This window comes from Eutrema salsugineum, unplaced genomic scaffold (genome assembly GCF_000478725.1).
Source record: "Eutrema salsugineum unplaced genomic scaffold, Eutsalg1_0 scaffold_3, whole genome shotgun sequence".
NCBI classification, from domain to species: domain Eukaryota; kingdom Viridiplantae; phylum Streptophyta; class Magnoliopsida; order Brassicales; family Brassicaceae; genus Eutrema; species Eutrema salsugineum.
This window is the reverse complement of record NW_006256756.1, coordinates 1,265,672-1,282,233: the sequence shown is the minus strand read 5'-3', so window position 1 is coordinate 1,282,233 and position 16,562 is coordinate 1,265,672. Positions and strand designations below refer to the sequence as shown.

Here is a 16,562-nt window from a genome sequence, read left to right as displayed (position 1 = left end):
AAATCTAATTTTTTTTTTAATTAGTTTAGAAATACAAACGGTTTAGGTCGAAAATTAGTTTAGGCTCGGAATTTGTTAGATTTAGGATCGGAATTTGTTAGATTAAGGATTTAGGGTGTTTGTTAGATTTAGGATCATAATTTAAAATTAATTTGTAATTTCAAAAATAAAAATTTTCCGGTTTTGCAGACGATGACTCGACGGAGGACGCACTACATCAACTTTATGGCAGACGGACACTCTTCCCGGGCGTCTGCCTCGGGAAACACCGGGACCGATGTCCCTTCATCTTCTGGAGCCTCCCAGGTTCTGAATACCGTAGCGGAGCAATCTCCAGCACCGCCTCCACCACCACTTCCACCACCACCTCCACCGTCGGCTCCCGAACCGCTGGCCCACCCTCCTCATCCGTATGCCCAATTTACGGTTGAGAACTTACTAGTCCTACCGGGACGGGGGGCTTTACGACGTCTGGTTCCCGGAAAAGCGGAACCAGGCTCTTATTGGTAAGTAAAATTTTTTATTTTTTATATTATTTTAAATTAATGCTTTAATTTTCTTAAATATTAATGTAATTTTTTTTTTTGGTTTCATAGGTTTGACTTGGATAATTGTGTCGGTCGGAGCGTTTCCGACACAATTAAGAGTCATTTCGTTGAGCCGCACTACAACTTGAGCAAGGTGTCGCAAGAGACGTTCGACACCTGGTACAAGTGCTTCGCGGTAATGTTTTTTAAATCTTATTTATATAATTTTAATTATTTTAATATTAATTAATCTTACTTTTATATTATTTATATAATTTTTTGTTTTCTTTTGCAGCAACGGTGGAACTGGGACATCGGGATCAACGAGACGGTCCGCGAAGCTTTCCGGCTGAAGGCGCAGAAACGCCTAGTCAACACCGTTTCCGATTGGAAGCGGAAGTGGGAGACCGATGGAGACGACGCAAAGCCAAGCTCCATGTCCACTTTCTGTTGGAACGGGTTGAAGGCGTATTGGCTGGACTCGCATGCCCAAACCACTGCGGCTAAGTGTTCGGCCGTCAGAAACCGGGTCGGTCCTAACGGTCAGAAGTTAGTGACCCCGCACACTTCTGGCCAAATATCTTTTGCGGGAAGACGACTCATGATGGTAAGTAATTAAATATAAATTATTTCATTATTATTTCATTTTTAATTATTGCTATAATTTCTTAAATATTTTTGACTAATGTTTATTAATTGGTAAGCCGAGGAGAACGGAGGAGAACTACCTCCAATGACGAAGCTCTTCGAAACCACTCACCGGAAGAGGGACGGGAGCTTTGTCGACGCTCGGTCAGAGGAGATCTACAATGCCGCTATGCAGCGGATCGCCGAGCGGGAGACCCAGGCCACACCTGACGGTACTATCCAAGTACCGTTGACCGTCGCTGAGCAAGACCAGATTTTCGAGGAGGTATGATCTATTTCAATTTTTTTTAAATTTATTATATTTATTACTTAATAAATAATTAACGTTTTTATTTTCCATTTGTAGGTTGCTCCGAAGAAGAAGGGCCGAACCTTAGGGATGGGCTCTATTAGAGACTGTCCTGCCGTCTCGGCTTCCGGATTTCGCACGTAGGAGGATCCGAGTCATCTTCGCCAGGAGCTTGCTACGGCCAATGCTGAGATCACCACTCTCAGGCATGAGCAAGTGGCCCAGAAGCAGGAGCTCACCAAGATGCACGGTCTCTTCGACATCATTGCGGAAGCGGTTCCGCAGTTGGCCACCGCAATCCGAGCGAGGCAACAGCGAGCACGAGGGGTCTTTGAGACCGGTGGTACTTCCGGTACTGGACCATCGGACCAGCAGACGCAGGGTCAGTCTTCGGCTCCGGTAGTGCAGACGGGAAACGACGGTCCAGCAACGACGGGCGGCCAAGACGGAGAGCCTCCTCGTGACGTCGATCTCAACCTCGACGATTACGAAATGACATTGTAGATTAGATTTTTTGTAAAAAACAATTTGTATTAAATTTTTTCTTTTATTTATAAATTATTTTCGAATTTAAATTTCAATTTAAATTGTTTTTTTCTATTTTTAATTTTTTGATTATTTTAAAAATTCATTAATTAAATTAAAATCGAATTAAATAATTAATTTATAAATCGACGTAAATTCGTCGTAAATTTACGTCGATCTAACGTCGAATATTTAACGACGGATTTACGTCGAATATGTTTACGTCGGATTTACGTCGAAACTTTACGACGAATTAACATCGACAATAAAAAAATTAGTTTCCCTTAATTGAAATTATTCGTCTCTTAATCGTTGTTAAATCGATGTAATTTTCGTTCTTATGATGGACTTATTTCATTGTACTTTCGTTGGAAAATTTACATCGCGTTTACGACGAATAGTTTCCGACGATATTACGACGATTTTCCTGGATTGGTAATTTTACGACGATTTTACGATGATTTCTGTTTTACGACGATTGTTTTACGACGATTTTTTTTTCATCGTTAATTCGACGTAAATGCTCTTTTACGTCGATTTTACGTCGATATCTGCCGACGTAAAACCCGATCTTTCTTGTTGTGTTACACTTCGATCTCCTTTGCTCCAATCTTATATAATCCTCCCAATTTCTCCATTGGAGTTCCCGTACCTCTCTCTCTCTCTGTCTAGGGTTTGTTTTCTCTCCCATACGAAATTGCAGAAGCACGCGAAACACAATGGTTTCTTCTCGTCTCGCTGGTTAAAGATTCTTACTTTTTAATGTACAAGACATCCTAGATTTGTTTGGTTTTTTCTTTTTTATGACTTTTCTGGGTTTAGTTCCTGGAACCACTAGATTGTTTTACCACAGCTGACGGCTAATGATTAGGGTTTTCTCTAGAAAGCTCTAATTTTGGTGCTCTACACTGATTTATTCTCTTAATTTCCTTAAAAGGGTAAGTATGAAAATGTAAAGATGACAAAAGAGATTAAGAAAACTTAAAGAATAAGAAGACAAAGAAGACAAACACGATAGATTATGAAAAAGATGGATAGTGCAAAATAACAAAAAAGGGTAATGATAAAAAGAGAGAAAGTTAAAGCAAAATAAGAAAACTAAAAGATTAAGAAACATAAGTGGAAGAAGAATAAACTCAGAAAATGATGTAGACAAAGTATAATAAGGTCTAGATGATGTATAAAATTTTTAAAAAGATAAAAAAATGAAGAAAAAGACGAGGTGTTAATGTGGGAAAAAAAAAAGAATAATGAGTTGGAGAATAAGAAGATTGTGAAAAGGAAGTCAAAGAAGAGGAAAAAGAAGAAAGAAAATATGAGAAAGAAGAAAAAATGAAAAATTAAGAAGAATAATTAGATGAAGACAAAGTATAAGAGGAAGAAAACATAGATTAGATAAGTAAGAAAAAGACAAAAGAAAAAAACCTAAGATGACAAAAATCAAAAAACAAAAGAAGGAGAATTCAAAGAAGACCAAGATGATAAGGAAGAAGAAGAAGAAGTAGAACTCGAAAATGATGAAGTAGAAGATGAAAAAAAATAAAAAATAAAGAAGATGAGGAAGAAAACTAAAAGTTTATGAAGTAGAACTCAGAAAGTAAAACTTTTATATCTTGACATAATTTTTTTGGTTACTATAATTTAAAACTACAAATAATTAAAGAGAATAGTATAATGTGTATACATAATCAAAACTAAATACATAATAATTTGGTTTCATCGTTTTTGTAGTTCCATATTCAACTATAACAATTAGAGAATTAAACATTTTGAGATCATGAAATAATTTGACAATTGGTTATAATGTAGTTTTGAATAATAAACTAATAACGTTTTTCTATAAAAGGGATACTTGCACATATGACCCATAATTTGAAGTCAAATGCAAAAATAACCCCTTTTTTCTCCTTCTTCAACAAATGTCATTTTCTTCCTACTATCTCCTCACAACCACATATATTCACGAAAATGCCATTATGTTTTCAATTTTTATTTTTTCTGAAAAATAGCAAAAATACACAACCATCCTAAAATATATCACTTATTTACGAAAATGCCATCTTCTTCAATTTTGCCAACCACCATTACCAACCAATTTTGAAGCTCTAAATGTTTGCCCAACCAATTTTGAAGCTCTAAATGCTTATTGTGTCGCTTATAACTTCATTTTACCTACAAATTTCTCTCCAATTTCATCTAAAAAACTCTTCCATGCTCTTTTTCATAATTTTCAATTTCATAAATCATCTATTTTTGGAGATTCTTGCATAACAACGACTTAGCTAGTTTGCTATCGGTGCTATACAAAATTATGGGTGTATGTCAAAGTTAATCGAGTTTAAATTGGAAGTAGGTAAACATCTACTTCATTTTCTTTAACATTTAACTCTGTTTCGCGAAAGCAGACTTCTTTTTCAGTCTGCTAGTCAACGCAAATGTTAGATTTGCAATTGACTTTTTTCATATTTTTGTAAGCTGCGAATTGTCCTTTGTAAACAAAAAAATCATGTAGACTTCTTTTGCAATCGGCGAGAAGAAAAGATTAGTTTTGCATTTGACCAAAAAAATTGTCGATCTTTGACTTTTATAGCAGACTTCTAATTTTGGTCAATTACAAAAATAACCTCGAGTAGACTTTTTTTGTAGAGTAGACTTCATAAGCAGACTTTTCTAAAGAAGTCTGCTCTAAAAGTCAAACTTTTGGTCAATTGGAAAAATAACATTTTTTTCTTGCAGCCTGCAAAAAGAAGTCTGCTACGAAAAGTCAAATATTTGGTCAAATGCAAAAATAACCTTTTTTCTAGAAGATTTCAACGTGAAATTTTCCCAGCGGACTTTGAACGGATGTCTGCATTTAAAAAAAAAAATAAATTGCAATTTTATAAAATATTTGTAATGTTTTTTTAATTTTTTAAATTTGTAAATGCATTTTAGGTATGATTCTTTCACTTGTATGAGTTTGGTGTGTTTATGTGTTATAATTATAAAGTTATGAATTTTCTTGATTTAAAAGGTAATTAGCACATCTAAGCAGACTTCTAAAAAAAGTCTGTAGATGAAGTCTGCTGTTACGTATTAGCATATCATAGCAGACTCATAAGAAGTCTGCCTAATTATTTTTTTTTTAAATTCATTTTTGAAATATTTGTTACTTGTAAAAATAATTTTCTTGTCTTGACATGTTTATTTGTTTTTTATGTTGCATCTATATGAATTTGACGTTATTATGTGTTATAATTACAAAGTAATGAATTTTCTTGTTTGATTTAGCAGACTTCTAAAGAAGTTTAGAAGTCTACTTCCTTTCAATTATTTTTAGTTGTTATTGTTCTTGCATTTGTATAAGATTGAAAAATCAGTTATTCTTGCATTTACCTGTCATGGTTTGTATTCAACTTTAACTATTGGCCACTTTTGTTAACGGTCTTGATAGTATATAAATTACTTTATTAACGCATACAACGTTAACAAACTCTTGTGGTCTGGTGGAAACATATCCTCTTGTTGCCCAAAGTACGTGGGTTCGAACCATTATGCTTCCAATTTTGGTTATTTTTTTATGATTTTATATATATAAAGGTTATATATTAGTAAAGTTGAATATATGACCTATATGTGTGTAGTGGTTAGGGAGTCATATTTATTGCTTCCAACCCGAGGTTCGAGACTTTTAAAGAGCATTTGTCTTGTTTTTTACTTAAATGAGAAGGATAAAATCGTCATTTTTCCATGAGTCATCTTCTTCCCCTAAAAACCCTAGTGGCCACCATTGTCCCTGTTTTTTTTCTTCTGACATTTTCATATATCTACCTTTTTTTCATCAGTTACACACATATCTTGATCAAAATAGCTTAAATCTTTCATTAGTTTACCGATTTATAACCAAAAAATTAAGTTTTAGATAATTTTTTCATTTTACCCGATTTTTTAACCGATTATAGCCAAATCGGGGCGGTCCACCATCTATTAGCGCCTACTCGGTGCCTAGGCGGCCGAAGAAACCGATTTTTAGAACACTGGTTTATATTATTATTAGTAATAAAGATAAACGTCGTAAAACATAAGCATCTCTGATGATGAGAGCATAAAGACCAGCGAATCTAAAAAGTCACCGGCTCCTAAAATTATCTTCCAAGTTATATGTGTTTTTAGCACGAGCCATAGCCTGAGACAGCACAAACAAGCCCTTGCCATTGGACGGCGTCGTTTTCCAGAACGAGACTCCTCTTCTTCTCCATTATGAATTTCTCTACCTTCAAACGAAACTCCTCACTGCTCAGTCTCTCTATCGCCGATTCCGTCCTCCGAAATTCCGTCACCGGCCGAATATTTTCCTTCTTCGTCTCCGATTTCGTGATAAACGCCGGAACGATCTGCTTGTTCGAATCATCCTTCTCATCGGAGGCGGTTACGATTACGGCGGAGGAGAAGGAGGTGTGTTGTTCTGGTTGATCGGTACTAACAATAAGATGAAATAACAAAGAAAACGACCAAAATAGCATTAGAAGAAGATGAAATCAACAAAAATTTGTAAAATAATTAAATGGGACAGATTCTTACGAGGTCGTCCGAAGCTGGGTCCTTGTTGTAGATGATTGCAGATCCGAACTCAAGTGAACGAAGAACATAGCAAAAATGGAGAACAGAAAGAAAGAGGTTACAGCAACAGAGAAAATGCAGCGCCGTTTTTGGAGAGAGGGATCAGAGTGGAGAGTTTCTGAATTAGGGTAAAATCTCATTTATATAATAGGGCAAAAATATCCGGTTATATCTGGTTAGGTTAATTATTTCCGATTTAAATCAATATTTTATTTTAATTTCGTTTACGGTTTGAGCAGACTTATAAAGAAGTCTACAACCCTAGTTTAAAATTATTCATTTTTGATATTTATCTTAGATGGTTTAAAATGATTTATTTTATTAAATTATAATTTATATAGATCATACTTGTTGACATTTGATTTATAGAAACAAATTTTAATTTAAATTATTTTTATATAATTTTAAATTTTAAATATAAAATTTAATAATATAGCAGACTTCTTATAAGTTTGCTTTGCAGACTGATAAAGAAGTCTGCAGCCTTAGTTTAAAACTTTTCACTTTTTATGTTTATCTTAGATGGTTAAAAATGATTCATATTTATTAAATTATAATTTTTATAGATCATACTTGTTGACATTTGATTTATGGAAACAAACTTCAGTTTACATTATTTTTATATAATTTTTAAATTTAAAAATAATTTTAATATTATAGTAGACTTCTTTATCAGTCTGCTGAGCAGACTTCATTAGTATTTGCAGACTTCGAAGGGTTATAATCGTAATTGAGACATCCGTTTTATTGTTTACTCATGTAGGAGATAATGGTAATTTCTCTACCCATCTGACCTATTTTTGCAATAGGTTGAATTTGGGGTATACTTTTGCATTTGGAATCAAATTGTGGCCTATTTTTAGCAATTCCCCCTCTATAAAAAGACTAAAAAATCATGTGCGCTTCAAGATATTTATAAATATTTTAAATCCAAAGCGTGTGGAAATGTTGCCAAAGAAGATTCTAACGATTGAAGACGTATTCTCTAATCGTATCTTCAAATAAATCATTTACAAACTCAATAAATAATATAGGTTTAACATTCTTATAGGTTACGAACATGTAATATATGTAATATATGTATTTGAAAAATCACTCCTATTATAATATATCAACGATTTGTAGCGAATGGTTTTAGAGAATATACTCTTTTGGAGATTTTAATTTTAAAATCATCATTGAAAAGTCTACAGAATAATGAAATTTTAACATGAATAATTGTACAAATTAATTATCTATAAATTTAATATGTAATTATAATTATATATTTTTTGTATAAATAGCAATTTTATATTTAAAAGAATCTAAAGAGATTTCACTACATGTATTTTAAAAAAAAAACTTATTAATGTGTTTTCATTAAGGATCTAATACCGTTTATTTTTTTAATTTTTTACTTTACGTTTAATGTTATATATAATAAAGTTATGTCAATTAAAATTAACATCAGCAATTTATAGCAAATGTTTGTAGAGACTTTTAAAAACTTTTAATTTCAAAAGAATCAATTACAAATCTAATAGTAATGAAATTAAAAAATGAATAATTAAATTTAATATTTTATGTAATTCTAGAGTATTATGACCGCGTGCCGCAAACAATCCTGATGGAGATACTGTTAGGAAAATAACTTTCATCATTACAGATCTCGAGTAAGCAATATTTTCTTTCATGATCACTATGACTTGGTAATAAAGTTTATAACTTTTATTGTTAAATCGAAGGGATTTGAAATTGAAATGTATCTTACACGTGGAATTTGCTGCTAACATCAAAGAAAGAAGTAAATGATTCATTGGTCCTCTTGCAGTTTGTGTTTTAAACAATTAGAGCGTAAAGAAAAAAGAAGGTATGGGTCATGAAGCATATGTCATTATTATCTTCATTAATTTCATAAATGTTTTATTTTGCATGTATAGTTCTTACTGATCGTTTTATGTATATAGATAAAATAACTATCCATGCTCATGATGCAATTGGTTTTTCCCGTCTTCTCTTTGCTCCTACTACGGATGATGTCCTAATTTTCAATAGAAAATAAGTAATCCGACAATGATATTGAGAATATTTTATATATACAATAACCTTTAAATACATATGTGTCTCTTAAGCTTTCAGGATTCGAAACAAGTTTAACATGACGGAGACGCAAGTTGGAACAAGCACAAAAAAAGACCCCTGAACAAAATCGTTTGATTATGATGGAGTTTTAATTTTTATCGCTTTAAATTCCATGCAACAAGACTGAATATCATTGTATAAGCTACATTTCTTTTTTTCTCATGACAAGGCTTTCTATCTTATGTTATGTTGAATCTTTCTATTTTATTTGATATTTCTTTTATTATATTTTCCTTTGCATTTGGTTATAGTTTAGTATAGTACTTCTTATATTACGTTATATATATCCACTAAAGTTATATAGTAGAGACATTTATTATAGTACTTTTTATATTATGTTATATATATATATATATAAAACTATCTATTTATAAATATAGATGATTGTTAAATAACGTTAATACATGGGCTATATGAATCAATTTAGAATAATAAATAATTTGTATTTGGTTATCGTTTCATATAGTACTTCTTATATTATATTATATATATCCACTAAAGTTATACAGTATAGACATTTAATATAGTACTTCTTATATTACGTTATATATATATATATCTATTTATAAGTGTATAAGATTGTTAAATAATGTTAATACATGGATTATATGAATCAATTTAGAATAATAAATAATTCAATAAATTTTTGTAATTTATGGATATCTAATATTTTAGTTTCAAATATTGAAAATGGAGAATGTCACGTATATATTAGAAAAACTTTCTAAATCTGATAAAAAAATTACAAAATATGTTAAGTAAAGAATTTGATATAATTAAATTATAACAAAATTTGTATAGTAATTATGTCCGTGCGCAGCAGACAGGTACTTAGTTTTTTTTTAATGTCCGAAAGAAAAGTATCTTTAGTTAAAGGTTTGGATATGTTTTGTAATAAAATTATGAAACTTGTACAGTAAGTATTTTAAACTTGTACAGCAATTATAATTAATATAAATTTATATCTTGTAAATTTTTATAATGAGTTTTTTTTTTCCGATCTAATATATTTACCATTGTTTTCACTATTATTTATAGATTTAGATCATTACAAGCAAATAAAAATGATTTGACAAAAAAAAAGTAAATACAAATGATGTAAATTTAACCTAGATATAATTGCAATTCGTTGAATTAAAATATAAAATGATATAATCACAATTATAAAAGCAATTAATTAGTAATTACCAAAAAAACTTTAATAAATGTAAAAAAAAAAAATCAATTCACCATCTTTTGGAGAGGTCGGAGAAGCGATAGTGCTGGTTACTGTTTGTGTGGAGATCTTCACCAAAAAAGAAGGATATGAGAAAAAACAAGAGAAAGGAAGAAAAACTTTCCCTTTTACCAATGAAACAAAACAGCTCAGAGAATTGAAAAAGTGTGAATTTGGAAAATATTTCCCACTCTCTGCTCTACATCTTACACTTCGATCTCCTTTGCTCCAATCTTATAATCCTCCCAATTTCTCCATTGGAGTTCCCGTACCTCTCTCTCTCTAGGGTTTTGTTTACTCTTCCATACAATTGCAGAAGCTCGCGCAACACAATGGTTTCTTCTCGTCTCGCCTGGTTAAAGATTCTTACTTTTTAATGTCTAAGACATCCTAGATTTGTTGGTTTTTTTTTCTTTTTTATGACTTTTCTGGGTTTAGTTCCTGGAGCCACTAGATTGTTTTACCACAGCTGACGGCTGATGATTAGGGTTTTCTCTAGAAAGCTCTAATTTTGGTGCTCTACACTGATTTATTCTCTTAATTTCTTTAAAAGGGTATCATTTCTATGGCGATTTCGAGTGAGTTTTGTGGTTCCCTCAATGTATTTTAGGTTTTGTTCCATCTGCACATAAATGGTTTCAGAGAGAAATGCTTTAGCTTTAGGTGTTGGAAGATTTCGTAATACAAAGTTCAAATTTTTTGTATAGAAATCCATCAAGTAACTCATCTCCACTTAGTTTCTTCTGGGCTGTGTACTGTGAATCCGAGAAGTAAATAGTGTGTTGACTATCCTCTGGCGATCCTGGAGATCTGGGATTTGTTTCACCTCTTATGTCAGATGAGGACTTTCTACCCATCTGATTCTTGTAAAGAATCACAGCTCAATTCGTTGAATCCACAGTCATGGCTTCAAGTTGAGAGAGGGAAGCTCTCTTCCTCTGCTTCTTCATCTGCGTAAGTTTCTCTTCTTTTCCCCCTGCTTATTCGAATTGGTTATTAAACTTGAGACGTTCTTGCTATGGAGTTAACCTTTGGTCTTTTCTAGTCCACTGTGCAGAGAATCATTTATCAAAGTTCCCGAGCCGCAGATACTGCCGCATTATAAACCTCTTGACTATGTAGAAGTTCTTGCTCAGATTCATGAAGAACTCGAGACCTGCCCTTTACAGGAGAGATCGATTCTGTATTTATTGCAGTATCAAGTGTTTAGAGGTCTTGGAGAGACAAAACTTAGACGGAGAAGCCTTCAATCAGCTTGGCAAGAGGCTACAACTGTCCATGAAAAAGTTATCTTTGGGTCTTGGTTAAGGTATGAGAAACAAGGGGAAGAAGTTATCGCCGATTTGCTTTCCTCTTGTGGTAAATATTCTGAAGAATACGCTCCGCTGGATATTGCATCTTGTTTCCCAGTTATGGCTGCTTCTTCCTCCCCTGAGGCAGCAGCATCTGTGAAGGTGGAGCGCTGTATATCGAAAAACGTTGTGTTCAAGATAGGAGAAGAGAGAATAGCTTGTGATAGGAAGAAAATCTCGAGTCTTTCTGCTCCGTTTCACGCCATGCTTTTTGGGAGTTTCACGGAATCGCTTCTCGATGAGATAGACATGTCAGAAAACCATGTATCGTCGTCAGCTATGCGTGTTGTCAGAGATTTCAGTGCTGCGGGTATTCTAAGCGGAGTTTCCAAGAATCTTCTATTGGAAGTTTTAGTTTTCGCAAACAAGTTTTGCTGCGAGAGGCTTAAAGATGCTTGCGATAGAGAATTGGCTTCTCTGATTTCTTCCATGGATTGTGCCATTGAGCTTATGGACTTTGCACTGGAAGAGAGCTCTCCTATCCTAGCTGCATCATGTTTGCAAGTTTTTCTTTATGAGATGCCTGAAAGTTTGACCGATGACCGTGTTGTCGAGGTTTTGATTCGGGTCAATAGATCTCAAGTCTCAACCATGGCAGGAAAAGCTTCATTCTCCTTATACTCTTGTTTAAGCGAAGTCTCAATGCGTATAGATCCCCGTTCAGACAGAACATTAGGTTTCTTGGAGAAAGTAGTCGACTTTGCGGAAAATGATCGGCAGAGAGTATTGGGGTTTCATCGGTTAGGTTGTACGAGGCTGCTAAGGAAAGAGTACCGTGAGGCGGAAGAAGCTTTTGAAACCGCTTTTAATCTAGGCCATGTGTATTCAGCTACTGGTTTAGCAAGAATAGGTTACATACAAGGCCATCGGCTTTGGGCTTACGAGAAGCTAAGCTCTGTTATCTCCTCTGTTTCGCCGCCTCTTGGATGGATGTATCAAGAAAGGTCTTTATATTGTGAGGGTGATAAGAAAATGGAGGATCTTGGCAAAGCAACCGAATTGGACCCGACTTTGACATATCCTTACATGTACAGAGCTGTCACTCTAATGTCGAAACAGAATGCCGAGGCTGCGCTCGAGGAAATCAACAGGATCTTGGGGTTTAAACTCGCGTTAGAATGCTTGGAGATTCGGTTCTGTCTTTATCTCGGTATGGATGACTACGAAGCGGCTCTTCGTGATATCCAGGCTGCTCTTACTTTGTGCCCTGATTATCGAATGTTCGATGGGAAAGTAGCTGCGAGACAGCTAAGGACGCTTGTGTATGAGCATGTCGAGAACTGGACAACCGCAGATTGTTGGATGCAACTTTATGAGAAATGGTCGAATGTTGATGATATTGGTTCTCTTTCTGTGATCTATCAGATGCTCGAAGCTGATGCTTTTAAAGGTGTTCTTTACTTTAGGCAATCTTTGCTTCTCTTAAGGTAAATAAAATCTTCAAAAATTCAACTTTCTCAGTTGAACACGAACATCTCTAAGCTAGAGCATCTCATTTTCTTTAACTTTGGTTTTGATTAGGTTGAATTGTCCCGAGGCAGCGATGCGTAGTTTACAGTTAGCACGAGAGCACGCGTCAAGTGACCACGAGCGTCTAGTTTATGAAGGATGGATTTTGTATGACACTGGCCACTGTGAAGAAGGGCTTCAAAAGGCTAAGGAATCCATTAGAATAAAGAGATCATTCGAAGCTTATTTCCTCCAAGCTTATGCCTTGGCAGAATCTAGCCTCGATCCATCAAGTTCTTCGACCGTTGTCTCGCTTCTTGAAGATGCTCTTAAATGCCCCTCTGATAGGTTGAGGAAAGGCCAGGTACGCTCTGTTCACCATCAGCTCTGTTTTAAACCATTTAGGTTACATCTATAGTTAATTCTGTGAAAATTGTTGTTTTTTTGTTTGGTTTTTGTTTTCTAGGCTCTAAACAATCTAGGGAGCGTGTACGTTGATTGCGAGAAGCTAGACTTAGCTGCGGATTGTTATATAAACGCTCTGAAAGTGAGGCACACACGAGCGCACCAAGGCTTAGCTCGTGTCCATTTCCTGAGAAACGACAAAGCTGCAGCTTATGAAGAAATGACCAGACTGATCGAAAAGGCTCAGAACAACGCTTCCGCTTACGAGAAAAGATCCGAGTATTGTGACCGTGAACTCGCCAAATCTGATCTCGAAATGGTCACCCGATTAGACCCTCTCCGAGTTTATCCTTACCGATACCGTGCCGCAGGTTTCATATAACTAAACTCTAATATGCTCTGTTTTCTTCTTCTTCTAACATGCTCTGTTTTTTTTTCTTCTTCTTCTTCTTCTTCTTCTTCTTCTTCCGAAGGAATCTGAATATTGTTTCTTGGTTTCTTTGGTGGGTTTTGATAGTGTTGATGGATAGTAGGAAGGAGAGAGAAGCTATTTCGGAGTTATCTCGAGCTATCGCTTTCAAAGCGGATCTTCATCTTCTTCACTTAAGAGCTGCTTTCCACGAGCACATTGGGGATGTTAGTAGTGCGTTGCGAGACTGTCGTGCGGCACTCTCGGTCGACCCTAATCATCAAGAGATGCTCGAACTCCATAGCCGTGTTAATAGCCATGAACCTTGAACGCTACCACACACTCTCTCAACAAAAGCATGGAGATGATAGTAAAGTGTGAAAATTTGTAAAACTTCATAGACGTAACTTATATTCTCTCGTCACTCTGTTTTACTCTTTTGTTGTTGTTTTCCTATAATCGATTTTATATTGCCTAAACATGACATCTCTCTGGCCTTAAAAAAACATGAAAACGAAAAAAGTATATAAAATGTGTATTAACTCATGCTTTCTGAATATTGAAAAGAAGAATTTCGACGTTACATGAGTTTATCAGTTACCCTCGTTGTCTCATAATGGTCACATGTTTTGGGACTCGAGATATTCTTATCGAACCTTAACAAAAGCGAAACAAAGGCACACACGTCTGTTCCTGTTAATCTTATGGACGAAGAAGACACACATCTACGGGTAAAGTAGAGTTAACAAACTTGATGTTCTTTGTGTTTGGTTTGGAATATTATTTATAGAAAACTCACAAGAGATAAAAGAAAAAAAAAGGTTAATTAAAGAACGGATGAAAGTGTGTGAAAATTCTTGTTGGTGGGGTAACTATATTCTTTTTTTTGTTAACTTTTCAAAGGGATCTATGAGAAATGAGAATCAAAAACCTAAAAAGGTAAATGAAAAAGGGAAGATACACAAAGTCATCCACAAGAGTAAATGATAGGAAGACGAAATGAAAATTCAACAAAATAAAATATTCCATTTTGATATTCAAAGCCAAAATGCTTTTAGGGCATTGGTTGCTTTGTATATCTTTTGTGTGTGTTTATGTGTATTTTTCTTTCGCTACAATTATATATTTGTTACTGATTCAAACTCAAGTTCGGCTTGGATGAATGGAAGATGTTATATTCTTGTGTTCCGAATTTGAACTAAGTTGAGAAATAGAAAAGAAAGTTGTTGCTTTTCTTTTATGGATAAATAACAGTTCTTTAATTCGCCATTTGAACGAAAAATGTTGAAACTCAAATTTAGTAAAATTTTAAGTACAATATAATTTTCAATAAAATCGATTATTTTGTTTGCAAAATTAATATGATAATAGATTATACTTAAGTCATTTTATATTTTACGAGAGAGAAATATCTCTTACAAACTAAACTTATTTACGAATATATCTAGAGTTGAAAACATTTAATATAATCTACATGGTGTAGTAAAATTATTAATTTTAAGATTTAATAATAAAAAAGAAATATGTATATATTGCTCAGAGCTACACCAGCCTATTCTTTACTATTCCTTAAGAATGATTAGAAGAAGGTTAACCTCGACCTGCGGCAAGAGATGTCTGACGCTGGCGCGATGATGACCGTTCCACCGGCATTTTTCTCTTAGAGGATTTCAACGGTAAGTAGTCGGCGATTTCCTTTTCTTTTTCTATTTTTTCATTAATTTACAGTATTAAATTAAATATGATACTTGAGATCTTTTGATGATGGGTGCATTTCATGCAATGTGAGGATTGTTCTTATGCACCAAACAAAGAATTTAAAATTTGTGATAGCTGCAAACTTCTGTCAAAGGTAAAAGGAGAAATGACTTGAAGATAAACGTAAAATATGTTTGTAGATAAAATATGAAATGGGTAAACATTAGCTCATTCTTGTTTCAAAGTATGAAATACATGCAGAAATTCATTTATGAGTAAACGTAAAGGTATTGTAGATTTTGTCACACTCCAATATTCCTTTCTTGCTTTAATGGAAAAATAATGATCTGTGTGCTCTGGTCTCAGAAATCATGAACTTGTCCTAATTCATACTCTTTTGTACAAGAACAGTACAAGATTTGTATCAGAAAGCGAAATAGATGTTAAACGAATAACTAAGAACTAAATCTTGTTTCCGAGTAAGATGAATACCTTAACAACAAAGATAATTATAAGCCAAGGTTAGATAATTATAAAACAAATTTCTGTAAAACTTGAGAACAAACTTTTATCTTCTTTTTATTTACCGTATTATGCATGGTTTGATTTTTTTTTCTTTGGGTTCTTTTGAGAAATTGCAAAGTTAGATTGTGTATCTCTAATTGACTCATAGCAATTCTGGAAAAGAAAAAACCTCTTATTTGTTCTCAAGTTTTAAACAATTAAATGAAGTATATAAAACTCACTCTCTCCCTTTTTCTATGAGTTTATATATCCTACTTGTTTTAATCTTAATTTATTTCATAGCTTATGATTTCATTCAAATCAGTGTGCCTTTACAGAAATTTGGGTATCTTATGAGAGAAACTATGAGGGAAAAGGAGATAAAAGTTCCAGCAACATTATTAGTAGAAAGTAACATCACTCAAATTCATAAAACAAGTATACTTTTATTCTTGGTAATGACTCGAAATTTTTAAAAAAACATATTCTTCTTTATCAAAACTAAAAATAATCTTGGAATAATGAGAAAAAATAGATTTTGTTAGCTAGCGTCTAGCGATGGTAGTTCAACTAGTCATATGCAGGAGCAAAACATCAACATATTCGAGTTTCGCTCTCACTAACCATTGCAATTAACATGTTTTAAAGAACTACGAACCACTCCACTGGCTTTGAAGTAATATTTAGTGTATACCTCAATGGTTCTATTACTAAATATACTTCTGCTATTATAAGAACAATGTTTTTTTGGCTAAGTAGTTGTGTATTAGATTCTCTTACAAAATAAAACAAAACAAAAATGTTTCCTTTATACATACCC

The 16,562-nt window shown here is 33.7% G+C and overlaps 1 protein-coding gene across 3 annotated transcripts; it reads left to right on the top strand.

Annotated features, from left to right (window-relative positions):
* Positions 1-9,985: 9,985 nt before the first annotated feature.
* On the top strand, positions 9,986-14,029 carry LOC18014862 (ETO1-like protein 1). Of its 3 annotated transcripts, none has more exons than XM_024154048.1 (6): positions 9,986-10,260; positions 10,633-10,879; positions 10,971-12,704; positions 12,799-13,090; positions 13,193-13,502; positions 13,649-14,029. In XM_024154048.1, the coding sequence occupies exons 2-6, from the start codon at positions 10,764-10,766 to the stop codon at positions 13,867-13,869; spliced, it is 2,673 nt and encodes an 890-aa protein (XP_024009816.1). In that variant the 5' UTR covers positions 9,986-10,260; positions 10,633-10,763; the 3' UTR covers positions 13,870-14,029. The 3 variants fall into 3 exon arrangements, with proteins under 3 accessions (XP_024009816.1, XP_006396482.1, XP_024009815.1); XM_006396419.2 differs by having other exon boundaries at positions 9,986-10,280; XM_024154047.1 differs by having other exon boundaries at positions 9,987-10,879.
* The last annotated feature ends 2,533 nt before the right edge of the window (positions 14,030-16,562 follow it).